Source organism: Colletotrichum navitas (genome assembly GCF_030913465.1).
Source record: "Colletotrichum navitas strain CBS 125086 chromosome Unknown LY79scaffold_100, whole genome shotgun sequence".
NCBI lineage: Eukaryota > Fungi > Ascomycota > Sordariomycetes > Glomerellales > Glomerellaceae > Colletotrichum > Colletotrichum navitas.
Window position 1 is genome coordinate 91,622 of NW_026850646.1, and position 23,332 is coordinate 114,953.

The following is a 23,332-nucleotide window of genomic DNA, read 5'->3' on the forward strand; positions in this document are numbered from 1 at the left end:
ATCTCATCAAAGCCCTTCGGAACCTTCCGAAAAAGTAAGCGTTGCGTATGCACATCGTTTTCTAGCCTGCTGAATAGTGCCTGCGCTCGAGATATATCTCTTGATCGGTTCGAAGTCGCAGTCGCTGTGTTGGAGGATCTCCTGCTTCAGACTAAGAACCTCATCCTTCAGCGTCGCGACGTAAGCCTCGAGGTCCGTTAGATTCTCGGTGAGTTGTTCCGCCTGACGCATAAGGTCTAACTCGTGCTGCCTCGTCTCGTCGCGACTACGCTTCGCAGCAGCTCTAGCTGCGGTCTTCGCGGCAGCTTTGTTCCTGCACTCCCTGTGGTTGTGATGAGCTTGTCCTGGGTTATCGTACGAACTTGGAGTACTAGGGAACGACTCGTCAGCAGCTCTTAACTGCTCTAGTTTTGGAGTCTACTCAATAGTCAGAGAGAGTGCATTGTGAGCGGTTTAATATTTATATTAACTGCGTTCTTCGAACTCTCTCGCCTTATGGTCAGACTTTGACTGTCGAGATAAGGCTGCGACGCTATCGGCAAAGGAGAAAAATGCCCTGGCCAATGCTTGGGCGGACTAAAGGGAACAGCAGGCGATCGGAATTCTTGGGGGTTCTGATGCTGGTGAAAATGATAACCACCAGATTCTGTTACAAAGCCATCTGTCATGCAGTTTAGAGCCGTCCCAGGGACGTCGAATCGCTGTTGCGCTTGATATCCAGCGCTCACAAAACTGCCTACAGACCATGCATACTCGAACGTTTGGCTGCCCCATACGGGTCACTGCTGGCATGGAAATTCCGTAGCCGGCGGTCTCATAGGGCCCTCATTCGGCGGCGTGGCATTGCGGAACACCGGCACATTGCCATCTTGAGCCGTTACAGCCAACCTAGGGTGGTTTGTATGGTCGTTGTTCATGGGAATGAGCAAATGTCTTTGAGTCGTGGGAGAGTAAAGAGTAGGTTCACAAGACACAGGTAGAAATTCCTGGCTGTTGTAGCAGAGCTGTCGCATTAACGGTGGGTTTGACCGAATATAAAATGGCAGGGCTACACACAAGTAAGCTGAAAATAACACTGTTTATCTGAAAAGCCGTTAGATATAAAAACAAAGTAGTTTAAAACAGAAACTAATCAGTAACTTAAAGGTCATATGTTTCTCTCCCTCCCTCCTTCTCTCCCCCTCCCTCCCTCTCTCCTTCTCCCCTTGCCCGTCTAGTATGCAACCATGGTTCCCGAATTTGTAGTTTTGCCGTTTGACGAGCAGTCTAGTCAGGCAGACAGCCCGGTCTGTCGTCTCATGGCTATGCATAACGCAGGAAACAGATACCTGCAGGACGTTCACTGGAACCCACAGTGTAGGCCTTGATAAATATGACCGCGCGGGCTGAGAATGTTGACAAGTATAAAACGGACTTGCCTCCCTTCAACGAAGACTAACGATAAGTCAGTAAATAGCATACAAAGATCTAAAAAAAGCTAACAACAAGCTATAATTACATTGATTATGTCTCAGAAAGAGGAGAATCCGCCGCCGCCGCCGCCGTCGTCGCCAGTACCACGACCTTCTTCACCAGCGCCCTCGTCGCCGGTCCACCTCAGTGATGTCTTATCCGGAGGTCCTTTAGAGGACTTCTAAATAAATAGTACTTTAAATAGGGGCATCTATGTATTGTTATATATCACTGAAAGATTAGGGTAAAAGTGGAGAGAATCTACCTCATGGTTCATAAGGTCTAATTGCGCCTAAAGGGAAAGTTTACTGTATCTTATATTACAGCTTTCCTAATCATAATAGTCTTATTGGGGTCAGGGATGGACTAGAAAGTATTAAATATTGCTTAGCGCCTTATCTTGATCACAAGAGAAAATCTTCTTAAAAATAGGTACTTACACTTGCGCCAAAAATCAAGTTCTTGTACCTCTCACTGACGTTGTCTGGCAGCCGGATATCGTAATTGCGCAGGAGGTTGGCCATGATCATCTTGATTTCATTAACAGCAAAGAAGCGACCAGGGCAAGCGTGCTTGCCATAGCCAAACGTCAGATGAGTGGCACCAACACTAACGAACTGGGCCTGCATGACGACCTCGGCGGCCTGGGTGCCGGACGCGGCGTGCTCCTTAGCCTCACGGAGCTTGTAGAAGCGGAGGGCGTCAAACACCTCTGGGTCTGGAAAGAACTCGGGGTCAAGGTTGACGCCGCTAATAGGAACCTCAACGAAGAGGCCCTTGGGGATAGTCTGACCGTTAGGGAGCTTCATGGACTTGAGTACCTTGCGCTGGAAGGCTCCTGGTAGCAGCGGAACCAAAGATAGAAATGTTAGTTTTCTGTAGTCTCTTGTTAAGGCCTCTCTAGCATATACAAATAGATTAGGAATCTATAGCTAGGTGCCTAGAGACCTTAAAAAACAGTAGGAAAAAAGGGAGATTATACATACCAGCACCAAGCGGGGAAAGTCTCATGACCTCCTTCAGGAAGCTGTCAACTTTCTTCATGTTTTGTAGAGCCCCGCTTGTAAATTCCCCCCCTGACTGAAGGAGTGCCTGCTGGACATCATCACGCAGTATAGGTATAAGCTCAGGCTTTGCCGCAAGCCAGTATACAGCGTTAGTCGTCGTCAGGGTAGTTGTGTGGATGGCGGCAAAGCTAATGCTGAGCTGGATCTTGGCGAGGTCGAGGTCACTAAGTGCGCCAAACTTTGCCTGCGCATTCAAGATCCATTGGAGCATATCGTTCGGCTCCTGGTAGTCGTTGCCCTTCTCTGCAGCCTTACGGCGGGATGCAATAATAGGGCGGAAGATAGCTTCAGCCTCGTTGTCGCGTCGGTAGAGCTTTCGGGTTGTCGGCAGCCAGGTGGCAACAAGAGGCCGCAGGAAGGAGGGGACTAGCCCAATGACGTGCACAGCAGTCACAAGGTCAAGAGTATAGTTAATAGATGCATTAATATACCTCTCGTCCCGGCACAGCTCGGGGCCAATGAAGACCCGACCAGAAACCATGGCGATGATGCGGAGGAGCTTGGAGGTCATATTAACCTCACTCCAGCCAGTGGATTGGGGCAGCTCAAGGCGCATCGTCTCGGCGACCTCCTCTGCAATGCTTGAGTTCAGCCAGGCTGTTATGGAAGAGGGTCAGTGATGGTTGCCTTCTAGATATAATGTGTGGTGATGCTGACGTAGAGCTGGCGTTAACGACGCCCTGATTGCATGGATCAGGATAGGGCTACCGTTTTGTATTTTTGTGTACCTGACCTGCATGGTCTTGGGAAACTCAGTATTACAGATATACACATCTATAAGGTGTCACTGAACGGAGAGCTACATACCTCGTCAATAGATTTATCAAAGCTAATAACATCGTCAGGGGCTTTCTTTAGCTCAGAGAGGAACTTAGGCGGAACACAGATAGTATCGTTGTCTAAGGGGGGACCAGTCAGTGGTGTACCAACAAGTGAACGAAGGTTTTTACCCATAGCCGTTGTAATGCGGAAGATGGTATCCTTGAACTAAATCAAAATAGTCAGGAGCAAAATTCTTAACACAGTCAGTCTCGTCGAGCAGGACCACACGGACCTGCTTGTAGCCATCGATGTAAAGCTGGTGTCCTTTGCCTTGCAGGAATTGCCTTCTCCGAGCCCACCTACTCCCCTTCCCCACGACCGGCACTCTGGCCAGGGGGTCGGCGGTAAGCCAGCGCTGCGCCAGCAGGGAAAAAACAACGAAGACAAGGCCGGCCGCAGCCGCGGTCCAATGTTGCAAGGTTTGGGCTTCCAAGGCGCCCGCCGCAGCGACGAGACGGATGGCGTATGTCATGTTATGGGCTTTGTTGTCCTTGTAAGTGAGAATGAGTGTAAGATCGGGGCAATTTGGGGACGCAACGGACGAACGGTCCAAGTTGAAGGGTGCGCCGGCACCTTATGTACTCATCTACGACAGACAAGGCCCATCCGGGAGAGGCGGGTGTTTGCCGAAGACTGTCCATTCCCGATTATCTTAAAGCCCACAGGGGATTGGAGATGTGACAGTTCCATCGCTATCACCTCCCGGTAATCCAGCACTAAGGAGGTGCTGCTGCAGTAGCACTCGCGTAGGCTTAGGCTAGGCTGAATCAGTTACCGCGATGTTCGTCAAATGCAGACGGTAGTGTGGGGCGTACATATGGATGGTCGGGTTCATACGGTGGGATGAACTTGGTATCACAAGGCAGGTCCGAGATTTCGACAAGGCAATTAATGGGCCGGATAGACCGTCCCCAGGCCTACGATTGATGAACCATAGCCGGAGTTACGTCGTCGAGGACCGCGACAGGATTCGACAAAATATTCAACATCTAACTAGTCATAGTTCATACCTTAAATATGAATAGTTATACTTATATAATCAAGAAAAATTGATAAAATAACGAGTAGTAGTAGTAACAATGCTAGTTTAGATGTGAATATGGGTTGAATGTAGGGTGGGCACGTTATATTGAGGGAGGTTTCTAATCCGTGCCTATGGCAGCTTAGCAGGCGGTTGACCCGATCATAGCCAACCGAGGCTGCCCCACTGTCAGGTCCGTAGTGAAGCCTAGAGTCCCTTTTTGCCATAGACACAGTACTTGTTCTAACAACGAGAAAGAGAGCGAGAACGAACATTATAAACGGGATACGAGGACCGAGTCAACAGGGTCCCGTCCCTAGGCGCTAACTCCCTGGATCCACAATTCAAGCGGTTTTAAGCTTGTTCTTCGTTTAATTCGCTCTCTAGATTATCGGACCCCACTCCAATTTCTCCAATCAAATAAATCCGGTTCGCCCTAAACGATGTCACACCCCCACACACCCCACAATTCATAGAAACTACATCATACTACGGAGCACAGATACACTCTACTAGGTACCATGCGGCTCCAGAGTGGTGACGTGTGGCGAGCAATCTTGTTACGTGGAGTCCCACTCCGCCTTCTCCACTGGCATGAATACGCGTATTGTCCGAGCAAATACGCGTACCGGTTGCAGAACTGTAGAAGGGCTAACGACGAGGGGTATCGCAACCGCTGAAAAGGGGCTGGCGTGCTAACTAGTGGTAGGCATATTGGCTCAGAAGATATGGCTCGACTAGCAAAAACGCCTATAGAAAAGAACTCGAGTCGTCGTAGTTGATACGCTACAATTGCAGCAATATGCACTACCTAGGTAGAGCAATAATGGAATCCATCCCCGAAAGCTCTGGTTTCCTCGATTACTAACATTGGTTGATAGGGATGTTTAGTCACCAAGTCCTAGCGTAGCGCAACAATGTTTCCGCAACTCTCCAGCAGTATCCCTGATGTGGAGGAGTCAGAGGCATTGGCAAGGTGGCTATGTTAATATGCCCCACCTCGATCGCCAGTGCAACCGGTTGGTTGCGCTTCTAGAAGTTACTTAAGTACGGTACGGAAGGACAGTGAATGTTGTTTAATCAACCTCGACGGCTCACCTCTTTGATTGCCACCTCAGCTCTTACTCTCCCTGGAATCTGGCCGAAATGTCCGTCTTATCCATCATTCGTTATCTCCCAGCCTTCGCATTGCTTCTCTCTGCAACCGTGGCCCAGATCCCCCCCGACTTGCCAATTGACGGACCGACCAGGCAATATCTCGAAACTCTCCCTCCGGACAAGCTTGCAGCTATCCTGAAGATCTACGAGCAGGCCATTGCAGGACAGATACCAGCGCCGCCTGAGTTGATTGAGCAACAAGAACTTTATTGGAGCTACGAAAGGAGTCCGCCTGTATATCCCACGCGTGAGTTCACTCTAAACCTACACCCCATCGAAAGGGAGAATAGACATCGATCGCAAGAAGGCAGCCCCTGACTCCGACCAATTTTAGCCCGAGGTGAAGGTCTTGGGGACTGGTCCGACGCCTACAACGAGGCAGAAGCTATTGTCAAACAGATGACCCTTGACGAAAAAGTATCTGTTGTGTCAGGACAAACATCAGTCACTAATGGATGTGCTGGAATGATCCCTGGTGTCCCGCGCCTTGGATTTCCTGGTATTTGCGTCCAAGATGGCCCGAACGGTCTTCACGGGGTCGAAGCAGTGAATGGTTACGCATCTGCAATCACCGTTGGTGCGGCTTGGAACAAAGAGCTTGCTCATGCACGTGGTGTCGCTATGGGCCTGGAGGCCAAAGCGAAGGGAGGTGAGGCACCAACTTAAGTTCTCCAACTAATCTTAACTACATCTGCTAATCTACAGTATCACAGTCAACAACTTGATAGGGCCAACAATGGGACCTCTTGGCCGCACAGTTCTGGGAGGCAGAAACTGGGTACGTGAAACATACTCGGTCAACCTTGCATGCATTTTGCTTCCGATTTCTGATAACGCTACAGGAATCTTTCTCAGTTGATCCGTATCTTTGTGGAGTCATGGGCGCCCAAACAATCCTCGGTCAACAAGAGAACGTCATCGCAACTGCAAAACACTTCATTGTCAATGAACAGGAAACCAACCGGCAGCCGAGCATGTTCGGCTTTGGCAACGCCTCCGTCTCTGTGACTGTAGATGACAAGACCATGCACGAACTATACTTATGGCCCTTTCAGGATGCAGTCAAGGCAGGTGTCGGGTCCGTCATGTGCTCGTACAACCGGATCAACGGCTCCCACGGATGCCAAAACAGTTACACTCAAAACGGACTGCTCAAGAAGGAGCTTAACTTCCAGGGCTATGTGATCACTGATAGCGGAGCATTGCATAGTGGCATCGCCAGCGTCAATGCCGGTGCGGACGTTACCACCCCTTACAACCAGGTTTGGGGAAAGAATCTCACTGCGGCGATTGCGAACAACACAATGAGCATGGACAGGCTCGATGACATGGTTACACGGTAAGGCTTACTCCATTTCAGAAAGAAATGTACAAGATCTCTCACTGACAACGGTTGTATGTAGGATTGCCGCAAGTTGGCTCAAGTTGGCGCGATTTGAACCTGGCACTGGAATGCCTATTGACGTATCATCGCCACACAAGGTAGTGAGCTCTATTACCCAGGAGCAAAGAGCGACGGTGTTCCAAGGAGCTGTCGAAGGCATTGTGTTGGTGAAGAATGTCAACGAAACTCTTCCTCTGCGTAAACCAGCAGTTCTATCTCTGTTCGGTTACGACGCACAAGCTCCAGCCAAGAATACCCCAGAGGGCTTCAACTCAAAGCATGGGCTAGGGTTCCAGAGCGTCAACGTTACCGACGAGGAAATGCAAGGCCTCTTTATTGGCTTTGGAGACTTTCCAGCAGCTGCCCGCCTAGGCACTCTTATCAGCGGCGGCGGAAGCCCGTCTGTTGTCCCAGCCTACATCGATTCGCCGCACGAGGCATTCCAGCAGCGTGCATTGGAGGATGGGACCTTTTTGCTTTGGGACTTCGAATCCCAAGATCCTGTCTACGCGAATGCAGGATCTAATGCATGCATTGTGTTCATCAACGAGTTCGCTTCGGAAGGCTCGGATCGTCAGACTTTGGCCGACCCTTGGTCAGACCAGCTGGTCTTGAATGTTGCCTCCAAGTGTCCAAACGTTAGTTCTCACCGCTTCCTACCACCAGAATGGCAAATACTGACTATTACTTCACATAGACTATCGTCTCAATCCACAACTCTGGTACTAGGCTGGTGGACAGATGGATTGACCACCCTAATGTCACCGCCGTTCTCTTCGCCCATCTCCCTGGTCAGGATGCTGGTCGTTCATTGGTTGAGGTTATGTACGGGATCCAAGCTCCTTCAGGTCGACTACCTTACACCGTCGCCAAGAACGAATCTGACTATGGCGAGTTACTTCATCCTGTGACCGCCGACAACACGTCTAACTACTATACGTCGGTCAACTTCACAGAGGGAGTTTATATCGACTACCGCCGCTTCGATGCTCTAAACATCACCCCCCGATATGAGTTCGGTTTCGGCCTAACTTACACCACCTTTGAATACTCGAGTTTGAATCTCAGCCTGTCAACCAATGCAACAACTCTCGGGCCGCTTCCACCACCTTCTGAACCCGCAGAAGGCGGTGCATCTTCCCTGTGGGACGTCGTTGCTGTTGCAAGTGTGGACGTCAAGAATATGGGCAATGTATCCGCTCCTGAGGTCCCTCAGCTCTACGTCGGCATCCCTGGTGCCCCAGAGAAGCAGCTGCGCGGGTTTGAGAAGGTGCCCTTGAATCCTCTGGAGAGCAAAACGGTTAGCTTCCCGCTCACTCGGAGAGACTTAAGTGTGTGGGACGTGGTACAACAGAATTGGGTTTTGCAGAAAGGAGACTACAAGGTGTATGTTGGCGCAAGCAGTCGTGACGTACGCGTCACTGGCGTTTTATCTGTCTAATAGCCTAGGTGTATAACAAGTTTGACTTGACACCCTTTGTTAACAATAGACTTTTCAGTTATATTATAACCCAGTTACTAAGCCTCTTAAGCTTATTTTAACTTATGTATAGTATTAGAACTTAAGGTTTTTATAGGTAGTAGGTATAAATAGAAAAGATATAATGATACACTTCTACAAGAGAACTACTAGGTAATATAAATATAGTAAGCTTAAACTTACTTCTTATGTTCTTAACTAATAATGTATAATTATGTAGTTATGTATAGTATATTGAATAATATAGTAAGCTAGACACTAAGAAAGGGCAGGGCATCTAGGCCACCTAGTAAAGAAAAAGAAGAATAGTAATATACAGGAAAACCACCTACACCTACAACAACGTCTAACAACAATAATATATATATTAATACATAGGTCTTATAACTCTTGGACCTAATCTACAAAGACCTTAAAATAGAAGCATAAATTAATAAAGTAATTATAACTAAAGGTTAGTTAGTTAAATTAACAAAATTATTACTTGTCAGAGGGGTTACAGTACCGAGTAGAGGAGTCCACGAATAGCGTAGTTAGGGGTCAATTGTGACTATTTTCCGATCTGCTTTCTCCTAATTCTCCTGTTCCTGCAAACTCTGCTTTTGTGTAACCCTCGGATGATAGTTTTCCCGGTCACGGCCCCACAGCTGGTGGTCCCCTGGTGCCCCCACCTCTGGCACCTGACATTACTGAGAATTCTTGGCAGATCTATAGCTAATTATCTAAGTATTTACTAGTAAGAAGTCATTAGGGTTAGTCTAATAACTCTAATATTCATCTACAATACTTAATATTATAATATAATCTTTCTTCTATATTATTATACAAGAGGGGTAAAAGTAGACTATTTACTTATATAAACTATTTACTTATATACTATATTAGCTATAATAGTAATACTCTTAGATAGACTATATAGGGGTGTAGACCATAAGTTAGTGCTTTAACTTAAGGACCTTTTAACCCTAGGGCTCTTGTAGGTAAAATATTAGCGTACCTAAAATATACATTAGCTCACTCAATGGCGACCCCTCTGCCAGGAAAGTCTACACCTGCTAACCTGTTATTGATCTTTAGAACAACGCCTGGAGAATCTTGGAAGGGCTCGGCGCCAGCGTTTAAAAAGTCAATTTCCTGGTTGTCACAAAGTTTCAAGATACCGGGGTCATTGACACCGTCCGGTTCAGCAAAGATGACCCAGCGCCGCCCTGGTGCAGCGATCGTCTTTCACAGGCTCCTTCGACCGCCATTTTCCCCCGTCCGCCAGGATCACTCCCAGACAAGTCTAAGTCAGGCGACCCCCTCGTCCGACATACGGATGTCGTTGCGCACATCACCGCCAACCGCATGCCCACTTACGATATCCCAGGCCTAGGTCAGGCTCTGAATAATCTTGAGTCCAGACGGAAGGCGAACTTCAAAGATTAGCTGGATGCCCTTGGCCTAGACGTCATAGTGTGGCCGTGCAACGGGGATGTAGGAAAAGTGGATGCGGATGTCAGCGAGGTCTTGGCGACAGAAGCGTGGCGTAATAGCGTCCTCTACTCGAACGGAAACTGTACAATCCGCTTGCTGGGAATTCCAACAGTCAGTGTGCCAATGGGGACCATGGCCAACGCAGGAACACCAGTCAACCTTACTTTTGCGTCCAAGGCGTACAATGATAGCAACCTGTTGCGCTATACCTTTGCGTTTAAGAAAACAAGCCAGCTTCAAAAAGCGCCCTAAAGAACACCGGCATTGCTAACAGACTTCATTTTCGTAGTAAAGTAAGAGACAAAGCTTAGATTAACACCGCCTAAGCTGGCGATTGACAACGTCACAGTGCTTAGTACACAAGTGTGTAGAAAAGTTCATCTCCTGGGCAGGGTCCTAAAGGCAGAGATTTGAATCCAGTCATTACTGTTGACAGAAACAAACTTCAAGGCGTAAAAGCTACAGACAGTAAATGGGAGGCAGACTTCAATATAATTAAATACTAGGAAGGGCTAACCTGAGGAGAAGGGATCGTCAGACCTAGCTAAAGCAAAAGTAATAATTGTAGACAGAGGGAAAAATAGAAGGTCAGCTAGCAAGCTCCTATTATTTATTTAGTCTCCGAGTATTTAACATTTTAAACAAGTAAAGGTATAGGACCCTAAGTCTACATAATAGATATAGATATAGCTAGACAGAAGGTAATCAAAGACAGAATTAGAAGTTAATAAACACTTAGATAATAGGCTTTAAGATATCGCTCATTTGGTGTGGCCTGCCTGTAACCCTACAGGACCTTATTTAACAGCTATTATCACTAGAGTGTCAACCTGCGGCCTAGTAGCAACTCTATTGCTACTAACGTTCTAGTGCCAAAAATTCGCTCGCGCTGTAGTTAAGGTAAAGTTAGACTTAGCAGTTACTCTACGTTATCAGGTATTCTACACTATATTAATATATTAAGATGTAGCACAGGTCAGCCCAAGCATTGACAGGCGAAGCCAATCAATAAGTCGTCAGCTCATCGACAGGAACTAGCCAGGCAATTGGCGGATAATACTCCGGTGATCGCCCGGATAATTGCCTTTCCATTTACCAACTACCGACGCCTTTGCCGATGTTCTAGAGCCATCCCTGCCCTAGAGGCAGGATAACCCGCCAAGCTTCCTAATCTAGCTGGCTTAAATCTCTCGCTATAGCTGCTACTCAATCTGGGATCTTAACGACCTATCACATGCAGGGCTCTTAGGGTTGTATACCCCATAAAGAAATTATAGCTGCGTTAGAGTATAGGGGATAGATGAAATGCTTAAGAAAGTCTTAGTGATAATCACTTTAGCCGACACTATACATTTAGGCTAAGGCGGCACGGCGGCCAAGGCTCCATTAACTCCTTTAAGCTACGTCCTGTCTTTCTATATAAACAAGACCTGCTTCTTGATTTAGGGAATTTAGTGAAGAGATCTAAATCACCACTCTTAAACTTCAGTTTCACTATTAGCACAGATTCCAGCCATCGTCACTCGGCTTGCCAAGATGCGTCTCTCAAGCCTCTTCCTTGCCGTCCTCCCTGTCCCAATCGAGGCAGCCTTACAGCGGGTTACGAACTTCGGTTCTAATCCGACCGGTCTGACAATGGATATCTCTGTTCCTGCGAACCTCGCTGCCTCTCCGGCCATAATCCTTGCCCTTCACCCCTGCGGTGGCTCCGGCCCAAGCTATGCCAATCAAGCCAACTATATTACGCCCTCTGACTCAAAGCGTACCTTCGTTGTTATCTATCCGTCTTCTACCAAAGACTTCAACTGCTGGGATGTCGCCAGCTCGGCCACCCTTAGACACGACGGTGGTGGCGACTCTGCTGGTCTAGCCAACATGGTCCGCTACGCAATTACGCGCTATAACGCCGACCCAAAGCGTATCTTTGTAACAGGAAGCTCGTCAGGCTGTATGATGACTAATGTGCTTTCCGCCACATACCCGGATATATTTGCTGCAGCAACATGTTATTCAGGTGTTGCAGCAGGATGCCTGGCTGGCTCTCCAGGCTCAAGTCCTATCAGTGCTGACCCGAGGTGCGCCAATGGTCAAATCAATAAAACTGGTGCGCAATGGGCTGCGCAGGTGCGTGATATGTATCCTGGTTACTCTGGGACTTACCCACGGCTCCAGACATACCACGGCACGGCAGACTCGGTCGTTAGGTACCCTAACCTTGCCGAGCAGCTCAAGGAGTGGTCCACTATCCATGGTGTTAGCTTCACTGGGAACAAAACGAGCGCCAGCGGCTACACGCAGATGACCTATGGCGATGGTACCAAACTTGTGGGTATCTCTGCGCAAGGGGTTGGGCATACTGTACCCGTCCAGAGGGACGAGGACTTGAAGTGGTTTGGCCTGTAGGGAATGAAATTATGATCATTTATATTGAGACTAATGAGGTTCTTCTATATGCAATTGTGATAGCACGGACATACTACTTAAGTGACGGATTTTTCAACTAACTAATATTACCTAGGGGTTTTGGTCAGCAGACAAGGACACTAGCTCGGCAATGTATACATAATTAGTTTAGGTGCTCTTTTGACTTTGCCGCCAGGCGTAGTAAATTGTGCGTTTTTGTGTGTGCACAACGCAGATACATAGATGAGATATGTTGGCTCATCGGGCCTCAAATGATTCAATAAGCGTAACCAGGCTGGCCTCGAGTCCCGCCAACCGTCGAAGCCCATTCTAACACAGATGAGTTTTCAGTCATTCAGCACTTCTATCAGCCTAACTTATCAGTCTCTAATACCTCCAACCACAGCTGACCAGTGTCCTTGAGATTGAGGCTATGCTTCACTAGCGACTATCTTGGTCGGGCTGACCTTGTTGACTACTCCTAATCCCTGCTGGGACGATGTGGACGCATTGGGTCTAAAAGAGTTGCAACAGTAAATGTCCTCGGCTAAGTGTGCTAATGCCTTTTCCTTGCTGGTTGGTCTTCTAGTGAACAAACATACACTAGTGTACATACATCACTAACATATCCATTGTCCAACAAAGACAAGCATTATAATTACCTAGACTTGAAGCTTATATAAGAGTTTATTTAACAGTAACCATTATATTGTAATATATATATATATATATATAGTAAGTAGTCTATTATACTAAGTAGTATACTATAGAGAAATTACAGATACCTTACATAGAATATATATGAATCTACCGCTATAAAATTAGTAAGAAGCTCTAGTAGCTCTATAATAGCAATTTTGTATACATCCTCCCTAGAATGTCTCTACTTTTCCTAAGATACACTACTTACTATAATCTACTGCTTACTATACTTGTACATTAGTAGTAATATTGACTTTTTATAGTAATGTAAATAGAGAGAAAAAAAAGTACTATTATAAAGTCTTAATTTAAGGCTATTAATTCATCTTACTCTTGCTATTATATACTGTTCTAGTGGTATAGGCTATCAAATTAATTAGTTAGTATTTCTATATATGAAAGCCAAAAGCGATACTGTTTGTGTTATAGGCTAGCAACCTCTTTTTTTATATAGTAACCTTGTTATTTTGATTCTGTATAATAGACGCAGCAGTTTGTAATAGAATATCTTCAGAATTAGGATAATGTAAAAAAGACAAATAGAAACTGGCCTTAGATTCTAACTTCTAGTTCTAAATATTTCTCCGAGAATATAACACAACACCTGCCTTAGTAATTTGAATCCCTGATTAGCTCCCCTTATTTTCTGAGATTCTGTTGCGGGGTTTGCTTAGATTCCCACCGGGGTTTTGACGGCGTCCGAAAACGCATACTTGGTTCTAGCAACAGATCTCATAAGATCCTGAATGAGCTCTACGGGTTCTGCGGACGGGTTTAAGTGTTGTCCGTAGATAACTAACCTGTAGGTCTATATGGAGTAACTAAAGCGCTATTTAAAAACTCTAAAAATTCATTTATATCCTGTTGACTGCGGAGCAACCAGATTTCTGCCGAGATGGGCCCACCTCTAGTTTTTCTATAAATTTTGGAGGAAACAAAGGAGTGCAATCCCATTGTGATGGAAAACAGTTCTTCGGTGTACATAGTATAGCTGTACGGCCGTCTCCCTGCTTGACTCTATTCTGTGCACAAGTTCGTGTAGTGAAGTCTATTTTCTTAAATATTGTAACTTGTGTAGGCGCAACAGTGTTAGACAGAGAGTTCTGTTATTAGTATATTATAGAAAGTTACTACCTTGTTATATATAACATAGGCGCAGACCTCTAGGCCTGCATGTGGTGAGCCACATTCATGGCAAACACAACTGGATTTTGCCACACGAGGTTATTCCTAGCTTCGGGACACTTCCCATCAACAAACTGACTTGTCTTCAAGCGCAACCTTTCGCAGAAATAAGGAAACGAAGAAGTTTAGAAGTAATACCAGAATGCGTACCACAGTAATTGAATGAAACTCGGTCATTGATCGCTTCCTGCTAGACGGCATAGTAAGTATCAAGCAACAGTCGCCGAGATCGCCGTCATACTTGTAATTCGTCTACGGTTCTCGACATTCCGGCGACCATGACATTGTAATATTTTACCTGATACAACATATGCCCGGCAATGAAGGTTTGCGGGAAGGGTCCTCGAGAAAACCTCCCGGCCTTGAATCTACGAACAGTTAATACTCCGTGCAGCATGATTGCATCCGTAGTTTGGGCTATAGGTTACGGTCCCCCACAAACTTGGTCATGACGATGCTGGGCAAAATTTAAAATGTAACGTTGCGTTGGCCGTTCATTGATCTGTTTCTCTTGTATGCACCTCGTCGAGAGGCCCTCAACAAACGTATTGGAACATTTCTTGCCTACCTGCAAAACATTGAGTGAGGTATTAATGACATGGTTCGATATGACCGAACTAAAGATATCACCCGTATTGAAAGTGTTTGGCGCGCAGCTATAGGCTAAACGACCTTAGAATTGTGCAAATAGCATCGATGATTAACTTCATTTCGTTGAAATATGTAAGTCCATTGCATTGGCTAAAATTACCCCCACACTGTACAACCGTCCGCATCCTGAGACGTCTTCGCCTCCACTGGGGTATTGAGAACTAAGAGAATGAATGTAGGTAATAACCTGTCGATGTTTAGTCTTCCACAGTCCTTCGTGTGCCCACTCGGTGCTGTTACTCTAACGAGTAACTTCCTGGTATCGATTACAGACTATCTTTCTGTACTTTAACCTAGATGTTTATGTACGCAGCCATTCCTCCAAACAAAGCAGCGGCACCGACCGCAGCAGTGCGCATAGGCGCAGCCTCGGTGGAAGAGGAGGTAGAGCGAACGCCACCGCCGTTGTTGGCGCCGGTCTCAGTAGCGATGGGGGCGACAGAGGTTGGGCCAGTGACACCGCTGGTGAATGGATTGCTGCCATCTGTAGCAGGGCCAGCATCGGTGTAGGCGGGCGGGCGGCTGACGGCGGATGTGTCAGGCTTAGTTTCAGTATTGTTAGGGTTCAGGAGGCTACACGTATCATGTTAGTACTGGGCAATGTTCCTTAAGCTGGTCAGGAAAACTCACTTGTCGATGACATGGACTACACCGTTGGCAACAAGAACGTTGGGTGTGATGACCTTGGCGTCGTTGACAAATACGTTCTCGTTAATGACGCTGATGGTGATATTGGCGCCGTTGAGGGTGGTCAACGAGGTATTGGTGATATCAGGGCTGTAAAGAACAGAGCCAGCGACCACATGGTACTGGAGGATCTTAGGAAGCTCAGGGCCAAGAGCGGCGGAGAGGTTGCCGATGGCACGGAAGGCCTCGTTGTTAGGAATGAAGATGGTGAGGTCCTTGGCGGAGGTGAGGGCTCCAGTAACGTTAGCTGCCTGGACGGCGCCCAGGGCGGCGGTGAGATTAGCAGCGCGGAGTGTGTCGGCGATGCCCATAGGAACGCTCAGAACCTTGTCAATTACATGTATAGTACCGGAGGTGAAGTTGACATTGCCAGTGGCAACGGTTGAGATCTCTTTCAGAGCTGAGTAGAAAGTGACTTTACCGTCAACGGTCTGAGCCTGGACGCGCTGGCCTCCGGTGACATTTGTGTAGGTCTCGTTCCGGAGAAGAGTAGGGATAAACTGAGGCTCCTCGGTGAATTGCGATGCATAGTACGTGCCGTTCAGAACGTGATACTGAAGAATAGCGGCAACGAGGCCAGCGTCTGTGGCAGCAGCGCCGGCGCTAGCGATGAACGCTTCGAGGGCCTGGTTGTTAGGGGCCAGTATGGTGATGTTCTGGGCCTGTGAGAGAGCCTGGACAAGGCCTGGCTGGCTACTAAGAAGGGCTATGACAGGTTAGGGATTTGGTCTAGTAAACAACTAGAGAAGACGCGAGTACGTACTAGTGAGCGCTGACAAGCTGGAGTTTTGGGCAGCAAGAGCGGCGGTCAAGCTCGGTTGGCCGCCGTCCTGGGCGAACGCAACACTGGCCAAGGCCAGTGAAAGGATGTTCTTCACCTGCATTATGTGTTGTTTTTTTTCGGTACAGAAAGCTGTGGTCTAACTTTGGCTGGAGTGCTGCTCTTAAGAGAAGGAGGAAGAGATGGATATCAGTAAAGCTGTGCGAGTCTAGACCTACCAAGCAAAGAGAAAAGTCAGACCGAAGAAGCGGCAGAAGACCGCTCTTTAAGCATTTCAAGTACCCCCGGATCATTCGCTCTGCCCTTGGCACAGATCATGACAACCACCTTGGTGAATGTTCGGCCGAGGGGTAACCAATCCCGTCGTCGTGGGTTACCAAGTAAAGGTGGTTGTTGCCCGGGCCTGGTGAGAATCACAGTTCGTCGGGGTTTCTTGCATCCTAAACTAGGGTCTTGGTCTGCATCACGACCAAGCCAGGGATCAGGATTGGACTGCATGAGAAGGGGGTGGGGGGGTAAGGTACTGGGGTGGAACACAAAAGACATCCCTGGCTTGTAAGACGACACGACGCTGAATGTTAGCTATCATGCGGCTTTAACTAGATGTTCGGCTAGGCAGGTGTCGAGTTGGTCATGAAAGTGTCGTCTTAACCCAGTGTGTAGGCAAAAAGGGATACATTGATCATCTGCCTAGGTAAACGATCAGAGGATGCCCGGCTGGCAACGATGTGGATTTCCAACTCAATGTGCTAGCTGGCAGGCAAAAACAGTATTCCGTGTCTTGCCTAGGTGCTTGGAAGCCCCAAGACCTTTCGGTTACCACTTTGTAGTAAGCCATATACGTAAGAAGCAGCTGATGGAACAGGCGGAAGCTATCCGCCCGAGCTAGGGAGCAATCCTTGGGCGCCATGGCATACTGATTGGCATTCCCCAAGGCCGCAAATCTAGAAATTACCAGAACGTGCGGAATGCCAGGAATCCCATAACTGCTGGAAGTATCCGTAGATCCAATGGTCATGGAGTGACATTCAAGACACTGGACGCCATTGACAACACGCCGTGTCTTGGGAACTGCGTAAGCTCGCCCCAGTCGGGCACAGCGCAAAAAAAATCGATGTCGTCAGGATAGACGGCTTAGCGCCTTTGGGAATCGACAGGGGCTCCGATGATGCGGTACTGGGGACCAGTCGTTCTTGGTGTGCCGCTTACTTTGATTCGTGTTAGGAAGCCATTCCATATCTTGACGGCTGGCTGAGCTTTCGAGGGAAAGCAGAAATAAGGTTCTAGATTTCAGACCATCTTGCCTCGCGGGATTCTGTTTCCTGCTATGTGCCTAACAAGGTTCGACCACGATCCGGAATGATATCCTTACGATATCGGCAACTGCCAGTTGCTTTGGTCGAAACGACCAGCAACATGAAGGGGGAAGAAGAGGAGGTGGAATCGGTGCTGAGTTGTGACTGACCCCGCTTCCCCGCGCCGTCCAGCTGCTGTCTAATGCAGGGCTCCGTCGGGCTATTCCCCTTCCCCCTTGATCTTGGTGCCTCTTTTCCATGGTGTTCCAATGAACGTAGGAGACACTGCCTCCGCGCATGGACTAGGGTGCTGTTCAAAGTAAGTAGAAAGCATGCCCAAGCAAGTAGCTGCATAGGTTTCCAGGGTTCCTGGGTTCCAAGGACACCGCGAGGCCGGCTGTGCCGGCCGACACCCAAATCAACAGCAAACTCTGAGATGTTGTCAGCGGAACGGTGCGTCATCGATACATCTGAACGATCGCGGTTCTGGCCCTTGTTCCATCCATTTCTCTAATGGCGCATTCCTACTCGTGCAATAATTGCTTGGCGTCTACATGCTGGCTGGCCCTGTTTTTTGTCCCGTGCACTCCGAGAACAATAGGTAGAGTTGAACTCCGCTGAGGCCTCCGGCTATGTCTAGACGAACATCTCTCAAGGTACCAATGAACCATCTGGCGACTGGCCAATGACAGGGGACGCACGCCTTCAATTAGGAACACAAGGAAACCTTAATCATGGCCACGTCGTGGACCAATTCCGGGGCGTATGAGGGCTGAACTGACGAACTATTGGGTATCGCTTTTCGTATGTTTGAATTAGGACACTGCGTCCAGTCCACTCACGTTTTTGTAGCCTTGGCGGTTGTCGCATCTATCCTGACTTCGTCACGTCACGCGATCCTTTGGGCAATCCTGCCGCCCGATGACGGCAGTACAGGCCAGTTTCGCGTTCCAGCTCAGCGCCCGCTCCTCTAGCCTAACGCCGGCCCGAAGACGTCGTCGCCCTCAGCGACTTTCCTCCGCTTGGCGTCCCGCGCATCGTTCCCGCCGAGTGCCCTGCCATTCCCACCGTCGCCCTCGGTCTTCGGACGCCGAGGATCCTTCTGCGATGCCAACTCGCGTCTAGCTTTCTGCAGAGCCACGAGATCGGCCCGATCAGGATCCCTACATTTCTTGAGCTTTCGCAAGAGCGGTTTAATCAATTTGGTACTCTCCGGCTATGCAGCATGTCAGCACCAGCTCATGGCGTTAAAGAAGATGCCCGATAATCGTCAGCGTGATTTGGCGTGTTCCAACTTACAGTTCCCCAATACTCGTCCAATCTCTCAGGAGGCTCGGTCGCTAGCATTTCTCGGCACGATTCTATTGCATCCATCACCTTGTCTCGTACATCGTGTCGCGCCGTAGAGTCTACTCCGTCTTCGCTTGAAGCATTGTTCTGGCTAGGGGAAAACGCGCTCTGGACTAGCCTCTCGGCCAACCCTCGATCGGTAAGCGAAAGCGCAGCCAGCATGATTTGGCTAGGCGTGTAATGAAAGTATGCATCGGTAACGAGGGAGCTGAATTTTAGCACAGCCCGCGCACGGAAATGAGCCGAGTCGATTCGAGCTTTCTGCGTCACTTGTTAAAACTCTAGGCAAACATGGTCTGTTCTCGGTATCTAGCGTACCTCGAGGTCGGCGTGTCGTCGAAGTTCAAGTATGGCGCCTTCCAGTGCACGGAAGGGATGTCGGACGTCGAAAGCGAACCTGACACCCTGACAAAGCAGGAACTCCCCGGCCAAGATCTCCTCCTCGGTCGTGTTGGGAAACTTTTCGGCAAGTTTTGCGAGCCTTGTGTACAACCCTTCCGCCTTGCTTCCGAAGAACAAGCATGTCTTGAGGACGTCCTGAGGCGGATATGTCATGATGGAGTTGGTGGTATAAAAGCGACGCAAGAAGACAGTCGCGGTGGCTCTGACTTCGGTTGGCAGGCCGCAGAAATCGGCCGCACGAATGAGGTCAACCGTGAAGACCTTCAGCAGCTGTGTTTCTTCAGCGGGTGTCAAGAATTCGGGCAAAGGCTCGACTTCTGTATCAACTCGCTTCGTCTCGATGAGGCGGCTGGTGATGTGGGTTCGTGCAAGAGAGTTCGTCTGTTCGCGGAGCTCCGCTAGTTTCGACGGGGAGAAGGACCATAATCGATACTGCGTGGAGAGCCGGTAACGCGCATCTTCGGTCGCCATGGCGGCGGCTTCGTACTGGGTAGGTGGGGGGGTTGCGATCGAGTTGTATATGAGCAGTCGCTGGTACGCGGGACGAGATCAAGGTCAATTCGGGTGGCAAGCGATCGAGGTTGCCGAGATGCCTGGCTAGCTTTCTGCTGCGATCGAGGATTTTGCGGCGAGGAGGAATTGGATATTACAGTCGGCGCTGCGACCAGCAACTATTGAAGTGAAGTTGAGAATTGGCGGGCAGGAAGCAAAAGTGCAAATGACGGATCTTATCGTTGACAAACAGATAGGCGCTAGACGGGAAGCTTGAGCCACGATTCATATCACGTGGCGTGGAAAAGGAGAGGACCCGGCGGTGGCTTGACGCCTCGCGCCGTGACCAAGTCCGGCTCTCCGAACAGTAAGGGTTGACAAGCTAAATGGCTCTGCGGAAACGTAACTTGCTAAACAGGATGCTAGGAACATATGTACTTGATTTCTGTAAGTCAACACAAGCATGACTAGATAACAAAGAGAGGAGAGGTAGCTGCGAATACCACATACAACAACGATCACCTGTAATTTTGTTCATGGACCAGCAGGAAGCTGCCAGTGTTCACATGCCAAGTCAAACAATCTCACAAGGTAATGGTGAGCATTGTCAATAGTTTAATTGTGGAATCACGCCCAATACTTATAACGCTACGGACCCTTGAACCTGGCCACCCCATCTCAAACCCGTTCCTCGTCATCAGAGACGATGTGGTGTAGGAACCTACCACTGCGGATCCAGCCCACGGATATTTCAACACGCCCAAACGCCGTCCTCCTCTCGGAGACACTATTCCGGCTAGGAATGTACAGTCTATTGATGCACCCAGACGGAAAATTATCGCACATCACTACGCTACACCCGCAAACCCCTCGGTCCGTCGAGACTCAAAAATCGGTGTATATCTAGTATCCAACCTCCCGCTTGGCAGGGATCGGGGGAGCCGGCTTCTTGGCTCGGCTCGGAGGGGGTGGTGGCGGCGCTTTCTTGGACTGGAGGTTGCTTGTGCTTCTAGTCAAGCTGCTCCCCATACTCGTTGCTGGGCTTGCGCTGCGGTCGTTCCATTCCGGGCTGCCACTGCCGCTCACCGTCATGTGGTCATCATCGCGGTCTGCAAAGACGTCGGCCGCCAGTGGTCTGCCTGTTGGCCTCAAATTTCCGCGGAGAGATCCAATGTGGGAAGCGCTAGGCACTGGTGGCGTGGCGGCAGAAGGTCGGCGATCGACAGCAGCTGGGCCCTGGAACGTCTGGGACCTAGCAATGGACGGCCTCGGGGTCGTGTCTGCCGAAGCGCCGAACTTGGCCTCGGATCGGTTGGAGCGAATTGGCATGCGGACGGGCATCGGCTCGGGCTCTTCCTCGACATGATTACCGCGGGCTGAGTAATCGTTGAAGGAACGGGTTGTGTTGGACCTTCCGCGGCCGTTGTTGTTGCGCCGGTCGCTCGGCGATGAAGATACGTTATTTCCGGCCCAGTTCTGGCGCAGACGGCGCAGCTCTTCGGCGCAGCGCTCGTGGTAGCTCAATTCGGCGTCGAGGAGACTGGTCAAGTCGCGAACGTTGTCGGCCTCGGCGTCCTTGATATCTTGCATGCGGCGCATGACATCCTCGCCAGCCTCCTCGTACTTGGCGCGGGCAGTGCGGAGTTCCTCCTCGAGACGGAAATCCTCGCGCTTCGCCTTCTGCATCTTGCTGATACTCGCATCGTAGGCCAACCGGCGCGACTCGAGCTTCTTCCGTGCGGCCTACAGAGAGTGTGTCAGATGGGACGGGCTGAAACCACAATTGGGCAAGCAATGACGTCGGTACGTACCTGGTACTCTTTCATCATGGCCAGCGATCTCTCGACAGAGATGAGCCAGTTATCGGTGATGTCAGCGGCATAGTTTTCCTGGATGCCGGCGAGGCGTTCGTTTGTTCGACCAAAAGCTACGATGCGAGACGAGGTTAGTGGTCGATGTGGGTAGCGGAGAGTTCGGAAGAGGGAAACGTACAGAGCAGGCAGGCGCCGAACTCAGAGTCGGGCTCGAATTCCTCGCCGTGAGAAATCATCATGCGGCCGACGAATGCAATTGGGAGCCCCTTCTCCTTGTCGTCGGCAGCCTCGCCGCGGCGGGCGATCCATTTGACGTACGTGTTTGTAGATTTCTGGAGTCTTTCCATTCCTAGCGGACCATCGTATTAGTACTGAGGTTACGCAGCGGCCAGGCGAGGTGAAAGAGGGTAGTTTGGCACTCGTACCATCATATCGCAACTGCATCTCCATCTCCAGGTTCCTGAACTCGTCTGTTTGGCCTGTCTTGGACTCGGAACCCATCTTTTCGCCGGCCCACTGGAAGGCGCGGTCAAATTTCTTGGTGAAGTTCATGGCTGCGGTTGGATTCGTCTGCGTCTGGGGAAGTGGATTGGTTGAGCGAGGGTAACGTGTCGGTTTAGGGAGGAGTCGGACTGTCGACAAACGGTATTAGGAGATAAGGTCGAAGTTTGATTTGGTCGATGCCAGCATTCAACGGGTTGTAGTAAAGAACGGATATTGACGCAGGGAGGTTTGTTGGCAGAAATGGCTGGAGACGTCGTAAAGTGAAGGTGGTTTCTGACGGAGGGCGTGCGTGAGAAGGTGAGAGTTGGGGGGTGGTGTTGGAGCAACGGGTAGAAGAGAAAATGGTGGCCAGAAGGATATCATACAGGTCGACAATGCATGCATGGACCAAGGAAAAGAAAGATTTGGTGACCGTGAGGTAATGGTGTGAAGCAGCAGCAGAAGAGGAATAAGAGGGACGGTGGAAGGGGGGAGGCGGGGGTGCGGACTGGAGAAGGATGGTAGATGATTATAAAAAACGAGAGAAGGTGTACTGTGTAGGTATGGTAGGTGAGTAGGCTTCGAGGAGCAGGGAGACGCGGTTAATGAGTAAACGGCTCCGTTCACGCATGCTACCTAAGTACAGTAGCTAGGTAGGTAGGTAGGTACATCGTACATCGACTACCTAGGTAGAGCAAAGATGGGGCAGCAGATGTGATTGTTGGTCCAGGCTGTGCACCAGAATTCCGTCAGAGGGGCAAGTGATCCGTATTCGTGGCAGAGGAAGATCCGTAACTGCCCTCCCTGGTGCTGAGGAGCGTCGGGAGGTTTGTGTGAGTGCCCAGTTCCAGGTCTCTCAATGCTCTGGTGGAATGAGGTGGGTTTTGGAGGCGAGCTAAGGCACGAGCTAAGGCATGCAGGTACGTATCGAGTGGGGTATGTCGGGGGCCAGTCCCTGCACCTGGAACTCTTCACTCGCCTCCAGGCAAGGAAGGGGGTGGGTGGGCAGCAAGAGGGCTCTAGATCTTGGGAGAGCGGGAAGGAGACACACGACAGCAGCAGCCTTCCTTCCTACCTACCTAAGAAGGCACAATGACTTGGGAAAGAACGCAGGACATTAGGACTAAACGAGGGAAGAGGAAAGACAGAAGGACGGAAAGGACGGAAAGAGAGAGGGGGGGGGGGGGGGTTGCAGGCCAGTGGCCACCAGGCATTCAGAGTTCAAGC

The 23,332-nt window shown here is 49.4% G+C and overlaps 6 protein-coding genes across 6 annotated transcripts; 2 read left to right on the plus strand and 4 right to left on the minus strand.

Annotated features, from left to right (window-relative positions):
* Window positions 1–1,767: 1,767 nt before the first annotated feature.
* Window positions 1,768–3,813, minus strand: LY79DRAFT_677261 (cytochrome P450; the record flags this gene model as incomplete). The annotated part of the gene is made up of 7 exons (XM_060564480.1): window positions 1,768–1,818; window positions 1,893–2,290; window positions 2,439–3,116; window positions 3,177–3,261; window positions 3,327–3,418; window positions 3,470–3,506; window positions 3,574–3,813. The coding sequence occupies 7 exons, from the start codon at window positions 3,811–3,813 to the stop codon at window positions 1,768–1,770; spliced, it is 1,581 nt and encodes a 526-aa protein (XP_060408728.1).
* A 1,601-nt stretch (window positions 3,814–5,414) lies between these two features.
* LY79DRAFT_641988 (glycosyl hydrolase family 3 N terminal domain-containing protein) lies at window positions 5,415–8,345 on the plus strand (the record flags this gene model as incomplete). The annotated part of the gene is made up of 6 exons (XM_060562369.1): window positions 5,415–5,767; window positions 5,855–6,169; window positions 6,234–6,298; window positions 6,363–6,859; window positions 6,936–7,542; window positions 7,602–8,345. Exons 1-6 carry the CDS (start codon window positions 5,509–5,511, stop codon window positions 8,343–8,345), a joined length of 2,487 nt encoding a protein of 828 aa, XP_060408729.1. The 5' UTR covers window positions 5,415–5,508.
* Window positions 8,346–11,396: 3,051 nt separating this feature from the next.
* Window positions 11,397–12,263, plus strand: LY79DRAFT_526473 (PHB depolymerase family esterase; the record flags this gene model as incomplete). The annotated part of the gene is made up of 1 exon (XM_060555837.1): window positions 11,397–12,263. The coding sequence occupies one exon, from the start codon at window positions 11,397–11,399 to the stop codon at window positions 12,261–12,263; it is 867 nt and encodes a 288-aa protein (XP_060408730.1).
* A 2,831-nt stretch (window positions 12,264–15,094) lies between these two features.
* On the minus strand, window positions 15,095–16,372 carry LY79DRAFT_526444 (fasciclin domain-containing protein; the record flags this gene model as incomplete). Its single annotated transcript, XM_060555836.1, has 3 exons — window positions 15,095–15,374; window positions 15,432–16,194; window positions 16,252–16,372. 3 exons carry the CDS (start codon window positions 16,370–16,372, stop codon window positions 15,095–15,097), a joined length of 1,164 nt encoding a protein of 387 aa, XP_060408731.1.
* Window positions 16,373–18,534: 2,162 nt separating this feature from the next.
* LY79DRAFT_583924 (cyclin ccl1) lies at window positions 18,535–19,787 on the minus strand (the record flags this gene model as incomplete). Its single annotated transcript, XM_060560367.1, has 3 exons — window positions 18,535–18,780; window positions 18,864–19,175; window positions 19,233–19,787. The coding sequence occupies 3 exons, from the start codon at window positions 19,785–19,787 to the stop codon at window positions 18,535–18,537; spliced, it is 1,113 nt and encodes a 370-aa protein (XP_060408732.1).
* Window positions 19,788–20,711: 924 nt separating this feature from the next.
* LY79DRAFT_526502 (BAR domain-containing protein) lies at window positions 20,712–22,174 on the minus strand (the record flags this gene model as incomplete). The annotated part of the gene is made up of 4 exons (XM_060555840.1): window positions 20,712–21,551; window positions 21,620–21,735; window positions 21,801–21,971; window positions 22,048–22,174. The coding sequence occupies 4 exons, from the start codon at window positions 22,172–22,174 to the stop codon at window positions 20,712–20,714; spliced, it is 1,254 nt and encodes a 417-aa protein (XP_060408733.1).
* Window positions 22,175–23,332: the final 1,158 nt, after the last annotated feature.